At 44.6% G+C, this 14,248-nt stretch overlaps 1 protein-coding gene across 12 annotated transcripts in view; it reads left to right on the top strand.

The window, feature by feature from the left end:
- Nucleotides 1-14,248, top strand: part of esrrb (estrogen-related receptor beta) — a 41,850-nt gene that overhangs the window by 13,132 nt on the left and 14,470 nt on the right. For 4 of the 12 annotated variants that reach the window (XM_071519567.1, XM_071519566.1, XM_071519560.1 and 1 more), the window contains exons 1-2: nt 1,502-1,904; nt 7,841-7,957. In XM_071519567.1, the coding sequence (XP_071375668.1) occupies nt 1,508-1,904; nt 7,841-7,957 (514 nt within the window). In that variant the 5' untranslated portion in view covers nt 1,502-1,507. Of the gene's footprint in view, nt 1-1,486; nt 1,907-7,824; nt 7,968-14,248 lie in introns of those variants that run through there. The other 8 variants (XM_071519557.1, XM_071519558.1, XM_071519555.1 and 5 more) reach the window with 7 other exon arrangements.

The raw sequence follows: 14,248 nt of genomic DNA, 5'->3' as shown, positions 1-14,248 counted from the left end.
ATTTCGTTAATGTAGGTGAGTGCAGGTGACCTTTCACCCCTTCAGCGGTACCTAATGCAGAGGGGTGTGTGTGTTCGTATGTGTGTGACCTCGCCTTGACCCTGAGAGGTCACTATGTCCACACGGCATCCCCAATACATCGAGTTATCCATCTCCTCTATCAGTCCACCTCTTCACTCTATTTGCTGGAAATAAAATGGGCTGAGCGTGTCCGAGTTAAGTTTTTCCCCCTTCTTCTCCCGGTGCAGTTTAAAGTTAAAGGTTATAGAGCAGGACAGGAATAGATTTATATGGGCAGAGAAGGCTGGTAGGGTTCGGAGTGCATTTTGTGGCCACAGCCAGCACTTTGTCTGCACACGCTACAACATCAGATTGTATGTACTCCAAAATACAGTTATTAGGCAGACAGTGAAAAAGTCAATATCCTGCCATCATGTTTCCTTTTGCCTGACTGCTGACTCAAGGAGACAAGCCAAGGTCCACTCTGCTCTCTAAACTATGTAGAGGCCGCTGTCTTTTAAGGATGTGTGTGTCTGTGAGTCTGTGCGTGTGTGTGTTTCGGTATTTGTGTGTGTTACGTCTTCTCTCTCTCTCTCTCTCTCTCTCTCTCTCTCTCTCTCTCACTCTCACTCTCACTTTCCTCTTCCTGTCTGTGTGTGTGCTGTGTAGGCGTGTGTGTGTGTGTGTGTGTGTGTGTGTGTGTTGCTGTTGTGTTTACGTGTGAGAGTGTATTTGTTCACTGGAACTCTTTTGCAGCTGCTGGGGTGTGTGGCTAATGAGGCACTTAGGATCCTCCCACCTGGTTCACTGGTTCATAGGGAAGGTTAGGACACATAGTGGTGCAGGAGACGGAGAGAACGAGAGCGATGGAGAGAGTGGGAAAAAAAGAAAGATGTCAGTAAAAGGGGATATGTCCAACACACTGCCAAAAGTGTGAGTTGGCTATTAAACGGAACAAGAAATGCTATCTTGGTGCTGTACGACCCCATGAAACCTATTTCATGTTTCAGCTGTTTCTGCCCCCTGTGCTATATGCACAAATTGCACAGATCTCTGCTCAAAAACACATCTTTTCCACTGTAAACCATAAGGAAAACATTCAAGCGTGAAAAAAAAAAACTCAGGTGTTTGACATCTACCCTACAAGAGCAGTTGAACTGTGTCATTGAATATAGGCAGTCTGTCAAGACTTGTCTTTCTGTGACGGTCTAAAATGTTTTCCTCTAGGAAGTCAACGTGACATCTAGTTGTAGGATAACAGAGAATTTTGTGTTGTAATTGTCATGAATGCAACATTTGAATGGATATTTTGGCCACATCATCCATGTAGTTTTTGTTTAACATCAATCAGTTATTTTTGTCATTTCTGTCAGTCACACCACTGAGGTGGTGAGATTCATTTCTACCCTCTGAAGACTTCTGCTAATCATCTTCCTCCTCTCCCTCTCCCTTTCCCATCAACCCCCTCCCTCTCCTCCTCCATCCCTCTCCCAGGCTGCTGAATAGAATGGCCGCTGATGACCGGCACCTACCCTCCAGCTGTGGGTCCTACATCAAGACGGAGCCGTCTAGCCCCTCCTCGGTCATCGACACGGTCAGCCACCACAGCCCCAGTGGAAACTCGGACGCCAGCGGCGGCTATGTCAGCGCCATGAACAGCCACTCCAACGGCCTGGACTCTCCACCTATGTTCACCCCCGGTGGGCTCGGGGCAGCCACCTGCCGCAAGCGCTACGACGACTGCTCCAGCACCATCATGGAGGACTCGCCCATAAAGTGCGAATACATGTTGAACTCCATCCCCAAGAGGCTGTGCCTGGTCTGTGGAGATATAGCCTCGGGGTATCACTATGGCGTGGCCTCCTGTGAGGCCTGCAAAGCCTTTTTTAAAAGGACAATACAAGGTATTTTTTCTCCTTTCACCCGCCACAAACACTTGAACACACTCAATACAAGTTATTCCATCCCCCGTCGCCGCATCACCGGACACAAAAACACTCTCCATACAAGGCACCCCCGGCCCCTCAACAACACTTAAACATACTCAGTCCAAGTGATTCACAGTGTTAAAAATCACTATAGTGCACAAGGCGTTTTCTGCACCTCCTGAGACCAAGAGTCCCCATAAAATGTCTCTGTGTTTGGTTTTATTCCCTTTACACAATCCGGTGCAGCACCTAACTACTACAGTAGAGCATAAAAAGCATGCACAGTGCACACTGATACACTGGACATGAAATAATTCAGTTTCTCTTCAAATATTGATTTTATAGGCTGTTTCAAAAAAAGGCAAAATAGAAGAATAACATCTGACAGTACCTCTAGTTTAATTTTATCTGTTACAACATGCACAGCAAAATGTATATGCATTTAATCATGGTAAAGGCCAATATGCCAACATTTACTGCACTAAACAATAAGAGTATTTTGACATGGGGAGCGCTGCTAGTGAGCAGATGATGACATCATCAGTCAGGATCAGTGGTGGGCGGTGGGGTGGGGGTGCGGTGGCCATGACATCATCATCAGAGGTCAGATTTGGTGGAGTGTGGGGGCTGTTTGCCCAGATGCCTTAGGGGGCTCAGAGCGTGTGCTTTATTATTCCTGTCCTGTCCTGTCGTTTGTGTGTGTGTGTGTGAGTGTGTGTGTGTGTGTGTATGTATGTGCATGTGTGTGTGTGCTTATGCCTGGGGACTAGGGTGCGATGGGCTATCTGCATGGCATGATGTATCACAGCTTCCCATTAGAGAGGCAATGAAAGGCCCCCCACTGTGAAACTGTGCGCTCTGTCCCAGATTAATCAGGGAGACAGAGATATTATTGAGCCTGGAAAAAAATCACTGCACAACAGGCACAGCTGCCCAGGTCTAACCCTGTCTGCTTAGCAGTGGAAGACATGCAAAGGAAAACTAGATAAAAAGGGCAAAATGAGGCAAAGGGTAAAGTAATGGTAAAATGAGACGCTTTAGAATGGAAGAAAAATACATTTTAGATTTAATCTAAATTAGTCCAATATCTTTTAATCCTAATTTTTTTTTTTTTATCAGCAATCGATTGCAGGCATTATATGGAGTGCAGGCTGTCTTGATGCTAGGTGTTGATTTTGGACCTTCCAGCCCTATCAGCTTTAGACAGTCTATGTACCTTTTGCAGGCAAACAAAAGCATTAGGCCAAATCCTCCTGTTTACCCACGCTGCCATCAGCAATCCTGTCTATTGACAAAAGATGAACATTTTCTCTCAAGTAACATAACTGAGCTTTTGTCCCCTCACTAAAAATACACTGACGGCAACACAATGGAACAGAAAAGAGGCATTGGGGAAGAAAGAGACGTCTTAAGTGGAGCAATGGCCCAAACAATTAAGAGGGAGGTACATGAAAGAAAAAAAAATTGAAAGCGCTCGTCTTTTTTTTTCCCCCCTCACTTTGCATTGTCGATTTGAAATCCCTCTCTTTCTCCTCTTGGAGGGCTGCCTGTAATGGAGCTAATCTGCCGTCGTTTGTCCGAGCCACAGGAGTTTTGTCAATAACAATCAGCGTTTGGAAAGTGTAATTAAGGCCGAGGCTTTTCATTAGGAGGAAGGGAGGGGGCCGTCTCCAGGGACGGGCATGCCAATTAGAAACTCAGGCACGCGTCGCCGGGTAATTTCAGGGAAAGGAGGGGAAAAAAACCCAGGACTTCTTTAGATTGGAGAGGGACCCTGCTGCTCTTTCAGAGGAGAGGAGGAGAGGCTTAATGGCATAATAATCAGACAGGGGTCCCAGGCAGAGAAGGCAGGAGGACGCAGGGACTTTTTTGGGGGAGGTGAAAGCCTTCCGAAATGATAAAAGAAACACATGCAGGATCGCTGGAGGAAAATGGAGGCAGTAAATAGCAGGATGTAGAGCCCTTGAAAGAATGAGAGGGTGCCGTTGATGAGAACTGATTAATTAAAGGAATAACGAGGCAGTCAAGGGTGGAGTGTGAGACGGCCTCTTCTAATGAGAAGAAAACAAAGGAGCTGTCTTTTCCAGCCCTTTATCACATTGTTCTATAGCACTTAGGGCAAACAGCATGCTAAGTTAATGTTACCATGTACATGACAGTTCTTTTATCACCTTGTGCTCTCACCTTGTGTATCACTCTGTGTATCCTTGTTAAACTGCAGCAGATTCTTGATGGCAAATTCTTTGCATTTGCTCTTTTTTTTTTTTCAAGATATTGTATTCTTACTGTTTTATTGTATTTGAAATAATCGGGCATACCGTGTGCCCTTAGATTTCATCTACATTTTTTATAATAGTCAGAATCGTTGGAATATTGACATTCATAACCCTTAGATTTTTTTGCGTAACCTACTATCTTCATTTACCTTTGCATCCATTTCACTTGCTCCGCTGTCCTTCACGTCTTCAGGTTTGTGGAGGGGAAAAAAGACCTGATGCCCCTACCTTTTCAGCAAAAGGGGACGGAAAATCCATCTTCTGTCACCTATTCATCCAGTGAAAAGCCCCTTGAACTCCTACGTGGAGATAGTTACATTAGTCAAGGCCAGGCCCAAATTAATGTCAACCTAGATCACCATCCATCCCAGAAATACCCCTGTTCTCATTGCTCCCTAATCATACCCCCATCCCTGCACCTCACGTGCCCCACCAATCAAAAACATAAATCTCTTATTGAACCGTATTTTCTTCCCATTTTGAACCCAAGTGTAAAATTGCTTGAAAACCAACTGAACTCAGTGGCCCTCTTTTTTTTATATGAAGTAATAGACCTTGACAGTAAGCCTGTAAAAGTCAGTTTAGATTTTGATGAGAAATACCTGCCATTTTACTGTAATTTACTTACAAGACCTGACTTTCCCCTCTGTGCCCTGGCATGGGTCCTGAAAAGCCATAAAATAAATTGAGACAGATACATATCAAGAGAAGAAGGAGGGAAATCTTTTTCTTCTCCCTTCACTCTGTAATGTTATTCGTAACCATACCATAACCTCTGTAGAGGCAGATAAACCCGAGCGTGGCCCTCAGTTCAGGGGTTACACTTCAGATGCTTGACCGATCGAACGGTAATAAATAGTCATGTTAACCTCGTTTCATGGGAAGTGGAGACACTGCCTGTTTCATGGCATTCTGTGCGTACGCTTCATTACTGATATTAAAACTCGCCTTACTAGTCTCTAGATATAATTATACAATGTAATATATAATAGTACAATACAACAGTTCTGGTCCTCTGTTGTGATTGGTTAAGCCACTTTTGAAGCCATTGTAAAATACCTGATAAAGGCGCAACTTTGACCGCATAACAGTTGATTTAACCAAAAATCTCTAATCATATCAGTACTTATGTGCCGTGTAGCTACTGTTCGAAGACTGTATTGCTATAGTAGGTGTAAAAATAAAATTATAATTCTAAATAATTATTATAATTACATTAATATTGTTATTATTATTATAGATTAGATTCTTGGTTATTTGTGGGGGTTTTTTATTACAATTGTGTGTTTATACCATTTTATAAAAACAATAAGCCAAGAGAGGCCGTAGTTTACAGTAGAACAGCTGATAGGCGTTAGGCATGACATGAAGCGGCACTTTGTGCACACTGACACTGAAACACTTCTTCGCAGTCTCTAAATATAAGCCGAATGTAGAGATGAAAAATAAGTTAATCCACCCCCTCTCCCTGCGCTGAGCTATGAGAAGCCCCTTCTGACCGAACATCAGACGCTCAGGGGGCTTAATGGGACAGGTGGACACGGTGGCGCGGCAGAGTGCGAGCGCACGTTTGTTTTTGTTTCTGGAGTGTGTGTTATCAGAGGGCTAACTCTCTTAGTTAGCCACCAGGTGTGTTGTGCGCACGTGTCCCCGGCACCCCCCGAGAAAGGGAGGGGAGGGGGGGGGAGAGCGAAAAATACCCCTGTAAACAAAGCGTCCTCAGGGACAAACGGGGTCAACTGTGCCCTGTTGGTCTGGCAGGCAAACCAGCAGCATAGCAGCATGCATGTGCCAACTGTCTACTGGCTTTTAGGAATGATAATATGAAGTGAATCTCAAGAGGCACCATGACAATTAAAAGTAAAAGTGTCCAGAATTGTTTTTGAATCGCAATCAGCATTTTTATTATTTTAGTACGTACATCGCAGCAAACTGGTAAATCGATAGTGTACAATAACGAAAGCAAACAATAAAACAGACCTCCATGAATTGATTCCAGTGCTGGCTGGCGCTGATTGCCTCCTCCCAACATATGGGAAATGGATAGGATTATTATGGTCTGGTTCTGCTATGACAACAGAGAAAACAGGCAGAGGAGAGACCATCAGAGCTCATCAGCCGCTTCCCTCACACCTTTATTTACCCCAATCCCAAAGAGATGAGGGGAATTAGCATAATGATTTCTAACCCAGATATAAGGAGGAATTTCTAATTATTTATAACATCTTGGGACCCTCCACTTGATCTGTCCAATAATGTTAACATAATTGCATAAGTTGTCAAAGGGTGTTGGAGGGCTGGTGGTGGAACGCTGCTGGAATATTATACAGCTTTCTGTCTCTCTGTACGAAAACATGGAGTGAGGGTCAGAGCAGCTCCAGTGTGTTGGGATGCAATCCCAGTGTGCTTGTGTATGGATGTTTGTCTGGCAGTTAACAGACTCTAGCTAGAGAGATAGAGTATGTGTTATTTGAGGATATAATATGACAGAGAGCATATTCACTGACATGTGCTTACATATATTTCAGTGAATGGGACAATTACTTAAAAATGCATATTGAGGCAATTCGGATAATTAAATCAAAATTTTACATTACCCAACAATGTAATTCTGTACTGTATTGACAAAGAAATAAAACTATCTTAAGAGCAAAGTTTAGTAAAATACCAATGTCAAAAAGCTTAAAAGCTCAAAACCCATTCAGAATGGGGATGATTCAAATTCCTAGGCTGAAGCAGCCATTATACTGAAACCCTTTATTGAAAACCCCTGAATACAGTAAAATGTAGGGAATCAGACACAAGCGGAAGAATTGCCTCACATACCCTGCCCTTTCTATTGCTAATGCTAGAGTAGAGCAGAAGCATCTCTTTTATTGTGTAGCAATGAAACTCTTTTTCATTGCGCCATCCTGGAATCAGACGCTGCAGTTGAATAATGCATAAGGCCTCTTGCCTGTACACTATGTAAATAGTCAACAATGGCAACAGTGGTAACAACAGGTTTGGGTCTGCCGGAGTATTATGTAAAGTGGCCAGGGGCGGCGTGTCCGGCTCTCTAGCCCGCTATTGAGGCAGTGGCAGGCCCCTCTGAGCGCAGGGGGACGTGGCCTGCACCCGGGGCCTGGAGGGGACACGCGCAGAATTAATGAGGCCAATTTAGTGTGGGACCAGGGTGGCGTCTAGTGATGGGTCCTGGAGGACTGCTGTAGCCGTACCCCCCCACCCCCACCCCTCGCCTCTCCTTCTCCCGAGGCCCCCAGTGCTGGAAGTTACCTTGTCGCTGGAGGACACCTCAGCCACCTGCACGCTATTGAAATGGATTCCATAGGATATGATTAACACGTGCCCACGCCTGGTCGGCAAAAGATGATTTATTATAGAGCATCTGATACTGCAGCGAGTACACACTGTTTATTGCATCAATAGCAGCGCCCCAAGGTTTTGCATTAAGTCTTAGCGACTACTGAAATGCTTCCACTCGATATGGTGCCCAATATTGAAATATTTAATTTTTTATTTCCCCAAACATGAACTACTACTACTATTTTATTTTAACTTGTAATGCATCGGATGTTGCCCAACTCACTTATGATTATGTTGACACTAACCTACTCTACCTCTTATTCTTCTCAGGCAACATAGAATACAGCTGTCCCGCCACAAATGAGTGTGAGATCACAAAACGGAGACGCAAATCCTGTCAAGCTTGTCGCTTCATGAAATGCCTCAAAGTGGGGATGCTCAAAGAGGGTAAGAAAAACAATTCTACTCTTTTTTTTGTTTATTACTATGTCCACAGATACACATATGTATTTTGTTATACAGTCTCATTCATGCAAAATAAAAAAAAATCCATTGATGTGACATGGAATATGCTATGGGAATACTGCAACATCACACACTGGCTCTGATGATAGTCATCTTGTTAAGTCCCAGACTGCTTCAGCAATGAGCAGCACAGTAGTTTTCTCCCAGCAGCCCAGAGTGAGAAATACATGCAGCTGGCTGGCCTAGACAACAGATCCCAACCCCCCTGTCCTCCCCCTACCAACACAGCAGTAAATAATGTGCAGTTGAGCTGGGGACAAAAATATGCTGAATAGGTCGATCCCGCCGTCTGAGTGATAGAAATGTAACAGTATTCCGACTGGAAAGGCTCAGGCCGGGTCCCTGAGCACACACTCGGCACAGTCTCAGCTCTCCCCGGCATATTGATCCACTAAATGTTTTCCGAACATCTCAGCTCTCTTCCTGTGGATGGTTTTTTAAAGTCACGCCAGCAGGGAATTCAGTGACAATTAAACATGCTTCCGATGGATTTCTCTGGCTGGGTTTCTCCCCCCTCCCTATCGCCACCGAGCCCCCTGAGACCCCGAGGCCGGGACGCTCTTCCGGGGGAGGCACCTATCCCGTCTCCCTTACCCCATTGCATTAGTGGATACGCTCTCCCCTGCTTCTCTCTCTCTGTCTCTGTCTCTCTCTCTCCCTCTCTCTGTCTCTCACGCTTGTGCCTGCTCTCTTTCTCACTTGTTGGTTGCTCCAAAAAGGCCAGACAAATGAATAATGAAAGATATGTGGCTTGGGGGTGAAGAGGCGGTGTTATATTTATTCAAGCCTCCGCTGGGAGCAGCTCAGAGACTCTGTAAGGAAACATGTTATTGTTTTTTTTTTTTTTCAGCTTTCCTTGTGCTGGTGAGTGCTGGTGAGTGTGGGTCAAGTGGCACTTATGTTTTACAAAGTATGATTGTCCCTCACTTTTGACCGGAGTATACAGTAGTCTATACATGAATAAGTAGCGCTCTCTGTGAATTTATTCCAGAAATACTTACACTACATAGCTCGCCACTTGGTCTTAGAATTTTACTTAGATCTAATAAACAAAATCGATAAAACTTTACACGTATGAATTCTCTGTCAAACTCACTTGCGATATATTTCCCCATTATTTCGCCCATTATTCACCGGAGAGTGGAATTTATGGATGTATAATATTTAGTCCCAGCCACAGACACAGCCCATATGGATCTCCACACAGTAACAGAATCCCCTGGACTGCATGCAGCCAGATAAAGACACAGTGCCAGAAAGACAGAGTAATCGCATTACTATCTGATGAAAAATTTATGCCAATATATCATCTTGGAGAATAAGAGACTACAAAAATATGTAGTCATGGCTATAAATGAATGACCAGTGTCGGGTCAGAGTAAAAAAGAGTGTAAAGCTCAAATATGCAGACTTAGGCTAAGCCCGAGGTTCTAATGCAAGCTTCTGTGTATTCAGCACATTCCCAGAATGAGAATGACCCTCCTCTTTTACATAGTGGCTGCCATCACCACACAGTAACCATTATCACTGACTGATTGAAGTCCTGTGCGGGTGTTGTCATCAATCCCTCTCAAATAACTGATTTCTACCACAGTCAAAATCGTTCAAAACATTTGTCCTGATTAATGGAGAAATGTGAAGTGCATTTTTGCGTAACCTTCACTTCGAGCCCCCGGCGCCTTAAAGTGTGACCAAGACGAGATGGAAAGAGAGACACGTGGTCTGTGTCCACTGTAAGCTCTATGAAGCCGTCGGCTCAACGCCACGCTCAGGCCCAGGGTGTGGAGATGACCACTGCTCATGTGACTGAGGTTGCTACTTACTTTCATTACTGCAGAAAGGTCACATTGTGTCTCAATGGAAAAATCACCTAATTATAACTTTACAGCTCCAACAAAGTACAGTGCTGCCCCCCTACCGTCTCCGGATGAAGCAGATGTTTAAATCCATCACTGTCCCTCAAAGAATCACGTAAGAAAAATACTGTATTAGACAGCATCAATCGGGAAGATTAAGACTTGATGTTTTTGATTATACTAACAAAAGCAAAATTAATACACTTTCAATATCTTCGGATCAAGCACATAACGTACTGTTAGCAGGTCTAGGTCTAAGTCTAGTAGAGATGTGTAAGGAAAATAGTCTTCAAAGATCAGCAATCCGCTTACAGGGGATCTGCTTGAGACCTGTGTCGAGTCGCTGTACTTTCCCCTGACTGTATAAAGGAGGAAGTGATCAATAGAAGAATCAAATGTCAGGGGCAACAGGTTTTTTCTCTGATCAATGGAAACGGATCAGAGCTTAGAGCAAGAGAGAAGACAAGATACTATTGAGAGATTACATTGACATAATTCAGTGGCAGTTGCTCTCTGCCCCGACTTCCTCTCTCCCTCCCTCACTCACTCCCACATGCATCCACACACACAGTTACACACACAGATGCCTCCACATAAATGGACACAAACACACACAAGTGCAAAGAAACACTTGATTTCTGTAAAGCACATTTTCTATATGCACACATCTGTAGGGTTGGTCAAATAAAAATATATTTTTGCTCCATTGTCCTCACAGTATAACAATGCTGTGTGTGACAGTAGAGAGTCGGGATGGTAGCTGTCCTGTCTTATTCCCTTTGTATGACATGTGACAGAGCATTGCAACAGTCATGAACATCTACTGATCAAAGGAGCAGAGAGTTGCTGATACACAATACACCTCTCCCAGCATGTCATTGTTTTCAGCAGACTGGCATGCAAACGACAACCACATCCCACAATAGCCACCTCATAGTCACATACAGTACATACATACAAACCACACTACACTCACATGTATAGTCACTGAAATACTTGACATATAAATAGGCAAACAGAACCCTATCTGTATAATTTCTAGACCTATCCATATGTCTTTTGCAGCTTTTTGCTAAGGCAAACCTCACTTAAACTATATTTTTTATATGATTTAAGTTTGGAGCATTTACAGTATAGTTTTTTCGCAAATACTATGTAGTGTTTTTCAATTAGTCATGCAGTATGAGCAGGATGTCAGCTCACCAGGGAAATTGTAGCTAACCTGTAAATGGAGTATGTGAGGAGGGCGTCAGTATGGCAGCCCCTGGGGTCAGCAGATAGGGGGGCCAACGTGTGACCATTTTTCCGCTACCCTCGCTCATCACCACTCGTGATTAAAAATGCTGCAACACGCTTACAAGCATGCAAAGCTGGCAACAGGGGCCCTTTGAAATAGTGCTGACGGCAGTTTAGCGGGGCGGCTGCCTTGAAAGGCAGGGTTCACCATGCCTTGCCATGTGGCCTTCTGATTTTCCCAGCTAAAATAGGGTCCGCCTAAGCCCCCCTTGGCATTGCCAACCATCCCAGACATCCTGACACTTTCCCCAGGGAGAGACACCCAGAACAGGTGAGAGGCTCAAAATAAGGGCCCCTGCCCTGGCCGGCCACACAAAGTGAGTGAAGACAGGCCCTTTTGTAGGAGTGTGCTTGGAGGGGGATTATTATTGTTTTTGGAGAGAAAGAAGAGCCCTAGGTCAGCTGGCCCCAGCCCCCGCCCCGAGGCCTGCGTTAATCCGCACACAAATGCCAGCCGCCTTGGCCAAAAGCCCTCTCCCCCAGCACCCTGCTTTGAAGAGATGATACCCGAGCTCACCCGCTACCACCCTTGCTGCACCGTGTAGCGGGCCATAAAACAGTGCGATGACTTTGGATGAGGTGGTACTCGACTCTCCTCGCACACTCATAACACACCTACTGTTTACTCTGGAGGGAGTAATACTGACTGGTCCGAGTCGGAGCACTTAAAGCTTCGAGGACCGGCGAAGGGACATGCGAGCCTCACAAAGGCCTCTATAAAGTCCTGGCCAAAGAGCCTGGCAGTGTGAGTGAATGAATCGGTCTAGCTGCTCTTCATCACTCTCTCTTCCTCTCTGCCTGCGTCTGGCCCTCTTGGACAGTAAATGAGACAGGTTAGTGCCAAGCTTTAATTCCTGTCAGCATCTGTTAATTATGGCCGGGACTGTTCTAATTAAAAGAGGCACCCATGTACCTTGGAATCCTCACACTGGCTTTGCGCTGGCTGACACAGCCACATGACTCAACCGGCAGAGAGGATCATGGTGAGCAGGAGCACATCCACCTGGCAGCGGCTGAGCTCTTCAGGAGAGCCGGAAAGAAACTGTAGAAAGTGGTGACATCACATTTAACAGGGAGAGGAATTTTCCGTGGCTACAGTAGTAACCGTACCATCACAGCTGAATCGGAAAGTCCTTAAGCGCTTAAACCCAAGAGCCGAGTGGAGGGTGTTTAAAGGCTATTCTCAAGTCGCCTTCCCAGACAAGATTCCTGCTCATTAAAAAAAATATTCTCTCATCCTTGATATGACATGATACATATAAAGATGGAAATTTTTTTTTTTTTTTTTGCGTGTGTGTAAAGTACAGGTAGTTGCCATCAGATGATTCCCTAGTGCTTGCTGGGAAGGATGAGCCTCTGTTGGGAATTGGGGGTAATTAGGTTAGTGGGTTGTCAGTGTCAGGAAATTGAAAGACAATCCTAATCAGATTTGTGTTTCTAGGGAATCAAATAATTTATATAAGTAGAAGAAATCTCTTTATTCTACTGCTACATGATAATACAGTTTACTGCACCCGCCCGTGCGTACGGTGTGGGCCGTGTCAGATAAGTGGTGACAATGAAGAGGACATTTTGCATAAATCCACAGTTGAATTCCTCTTTGTGAAATGAAGGCCACCCGTTCTATATTACATCATCTGCTTTTCCTTCCCCCGTTCACCCAGCGACCTCCAGTCGCTGTGCATGGGACACATCCAAACTCATCCTCTCCGAGAGCACTCGCTGATGGGCAAATTGTATTAGGCTCATTTGCAGTGGCCACACAATGCCCAGGTTTGACACCGTCCTCCCTGTTATAAAGTGATGAAATCATCAAGGAAGTGCTCCGGCTGCGGGTGTTGTTCGCTCAGAGGACGTGGTAGGCTGACAAATTAACTCCTCCCCAACCGCAAGCATTTCATTGAGGCTTCTTTCAGCTACCCTTTAGTATAAATTTGTTTGGGGGTTACATTATGCATAGAAGGCGAATTGAAGGGATCGTCCCTGTCAGCGGGATTAAGATATCATGTATATTTTAGCTGTGCGGTAGTAGTGACACGCCGCTCCAAATATGGGGATGCAGGATATAAATGTTTGCATACAATTACATTAAATAACCAAATACCTGCCCAGTGGTATCAAATAAATAGAACAGCACAGATGAAATATTTTAACTATGTTGAAAATTAATAGAATAGAAAAGACATCCAAATGGAAACATTCTTATCAAATAATGAGATAATAAATAACTTATGTTATGATGAGGCCGGTTTGACATTTACAGTATCAGTGCGGAACCTGGCCCCCTAGGTGTGGCTGGGGGTGATAAGGCCTCGGTGCTCCTCCAGTGAAAGAGGGGTGAAATAAGGGTCTTTTATGGGAAAGCTATACCTAGCTATCTATCTGCTGTAAGACAGTGGATGTTTTGTACAGCGTGTGCGGGAGTATGCCTCCGCTCGTAGGCCGGTTAAGTTTCTATTCTGGATGCCGAAAGGGACACTCACACCTGAGCTCACACACACGTACACACACACGCAAAAAAGGCATGTAGCTGGCAGCTAATTGGTATGCAGTCTGCCTCACCCCAAAAGCTAAATAATTAGAGGGCCAGTCTGTGAGATCATTGACCCTGCGTTAAATATTCATATGTTTAGACCTGCTCTGGGCTCAGCTGTGTCACAGTAGACCAGCCAGGCATGGACCACATATGGGAAGGCAGCCGTGCCTCTGACACGTCTACACACGAGTACTCAACCACACACACACACACACACACACACACAGCGTCCCTTTACAATGCTCACATACAGGCTAGAGACCAGCGCGGTCACTCACACTACTGGTTTTACACATGATATGTCTCTGTGCAAACTAATATGTGGCAGGCTTTAATTTCTTACCATGTCTGAATGTCACCCTACATCTTTGTCCCAGTGTGTATGTGTGAAAGATGGATGATTTCTTCTGGATAGCTGTGTATCTCTAATGTACAGTGTCTACTTTTAACTGTGAATTTTTATCGCAGGAATTTTTACGACCTACTTAATTTTCATTCTTCTGACTGACTGTAATACTGTCATGA

The sequence above is a fragment of the Centroberyx affinis genome, unplaced genomic scaffold, assembly GCF_046629955.1.
Source record: "Centroberyx affinis isolate AG114_WGS23_722 - 3 ecotype Tasmania unplaced genomic scaffold, CSIRO-AGI_Caff_v1 ptg000715l_1, whole genome shotgun sequence".
NCBI lineage: Eukaryota > Metazoa > Chordata > Actinopteri > Beryciformes > Berycidae > Centroberyx > Centroberyx affinis.
Note: the sequence above shows the minus strand (reverse complement) of the source record. Positions and strands in the feature narration are given on the sequence as shown.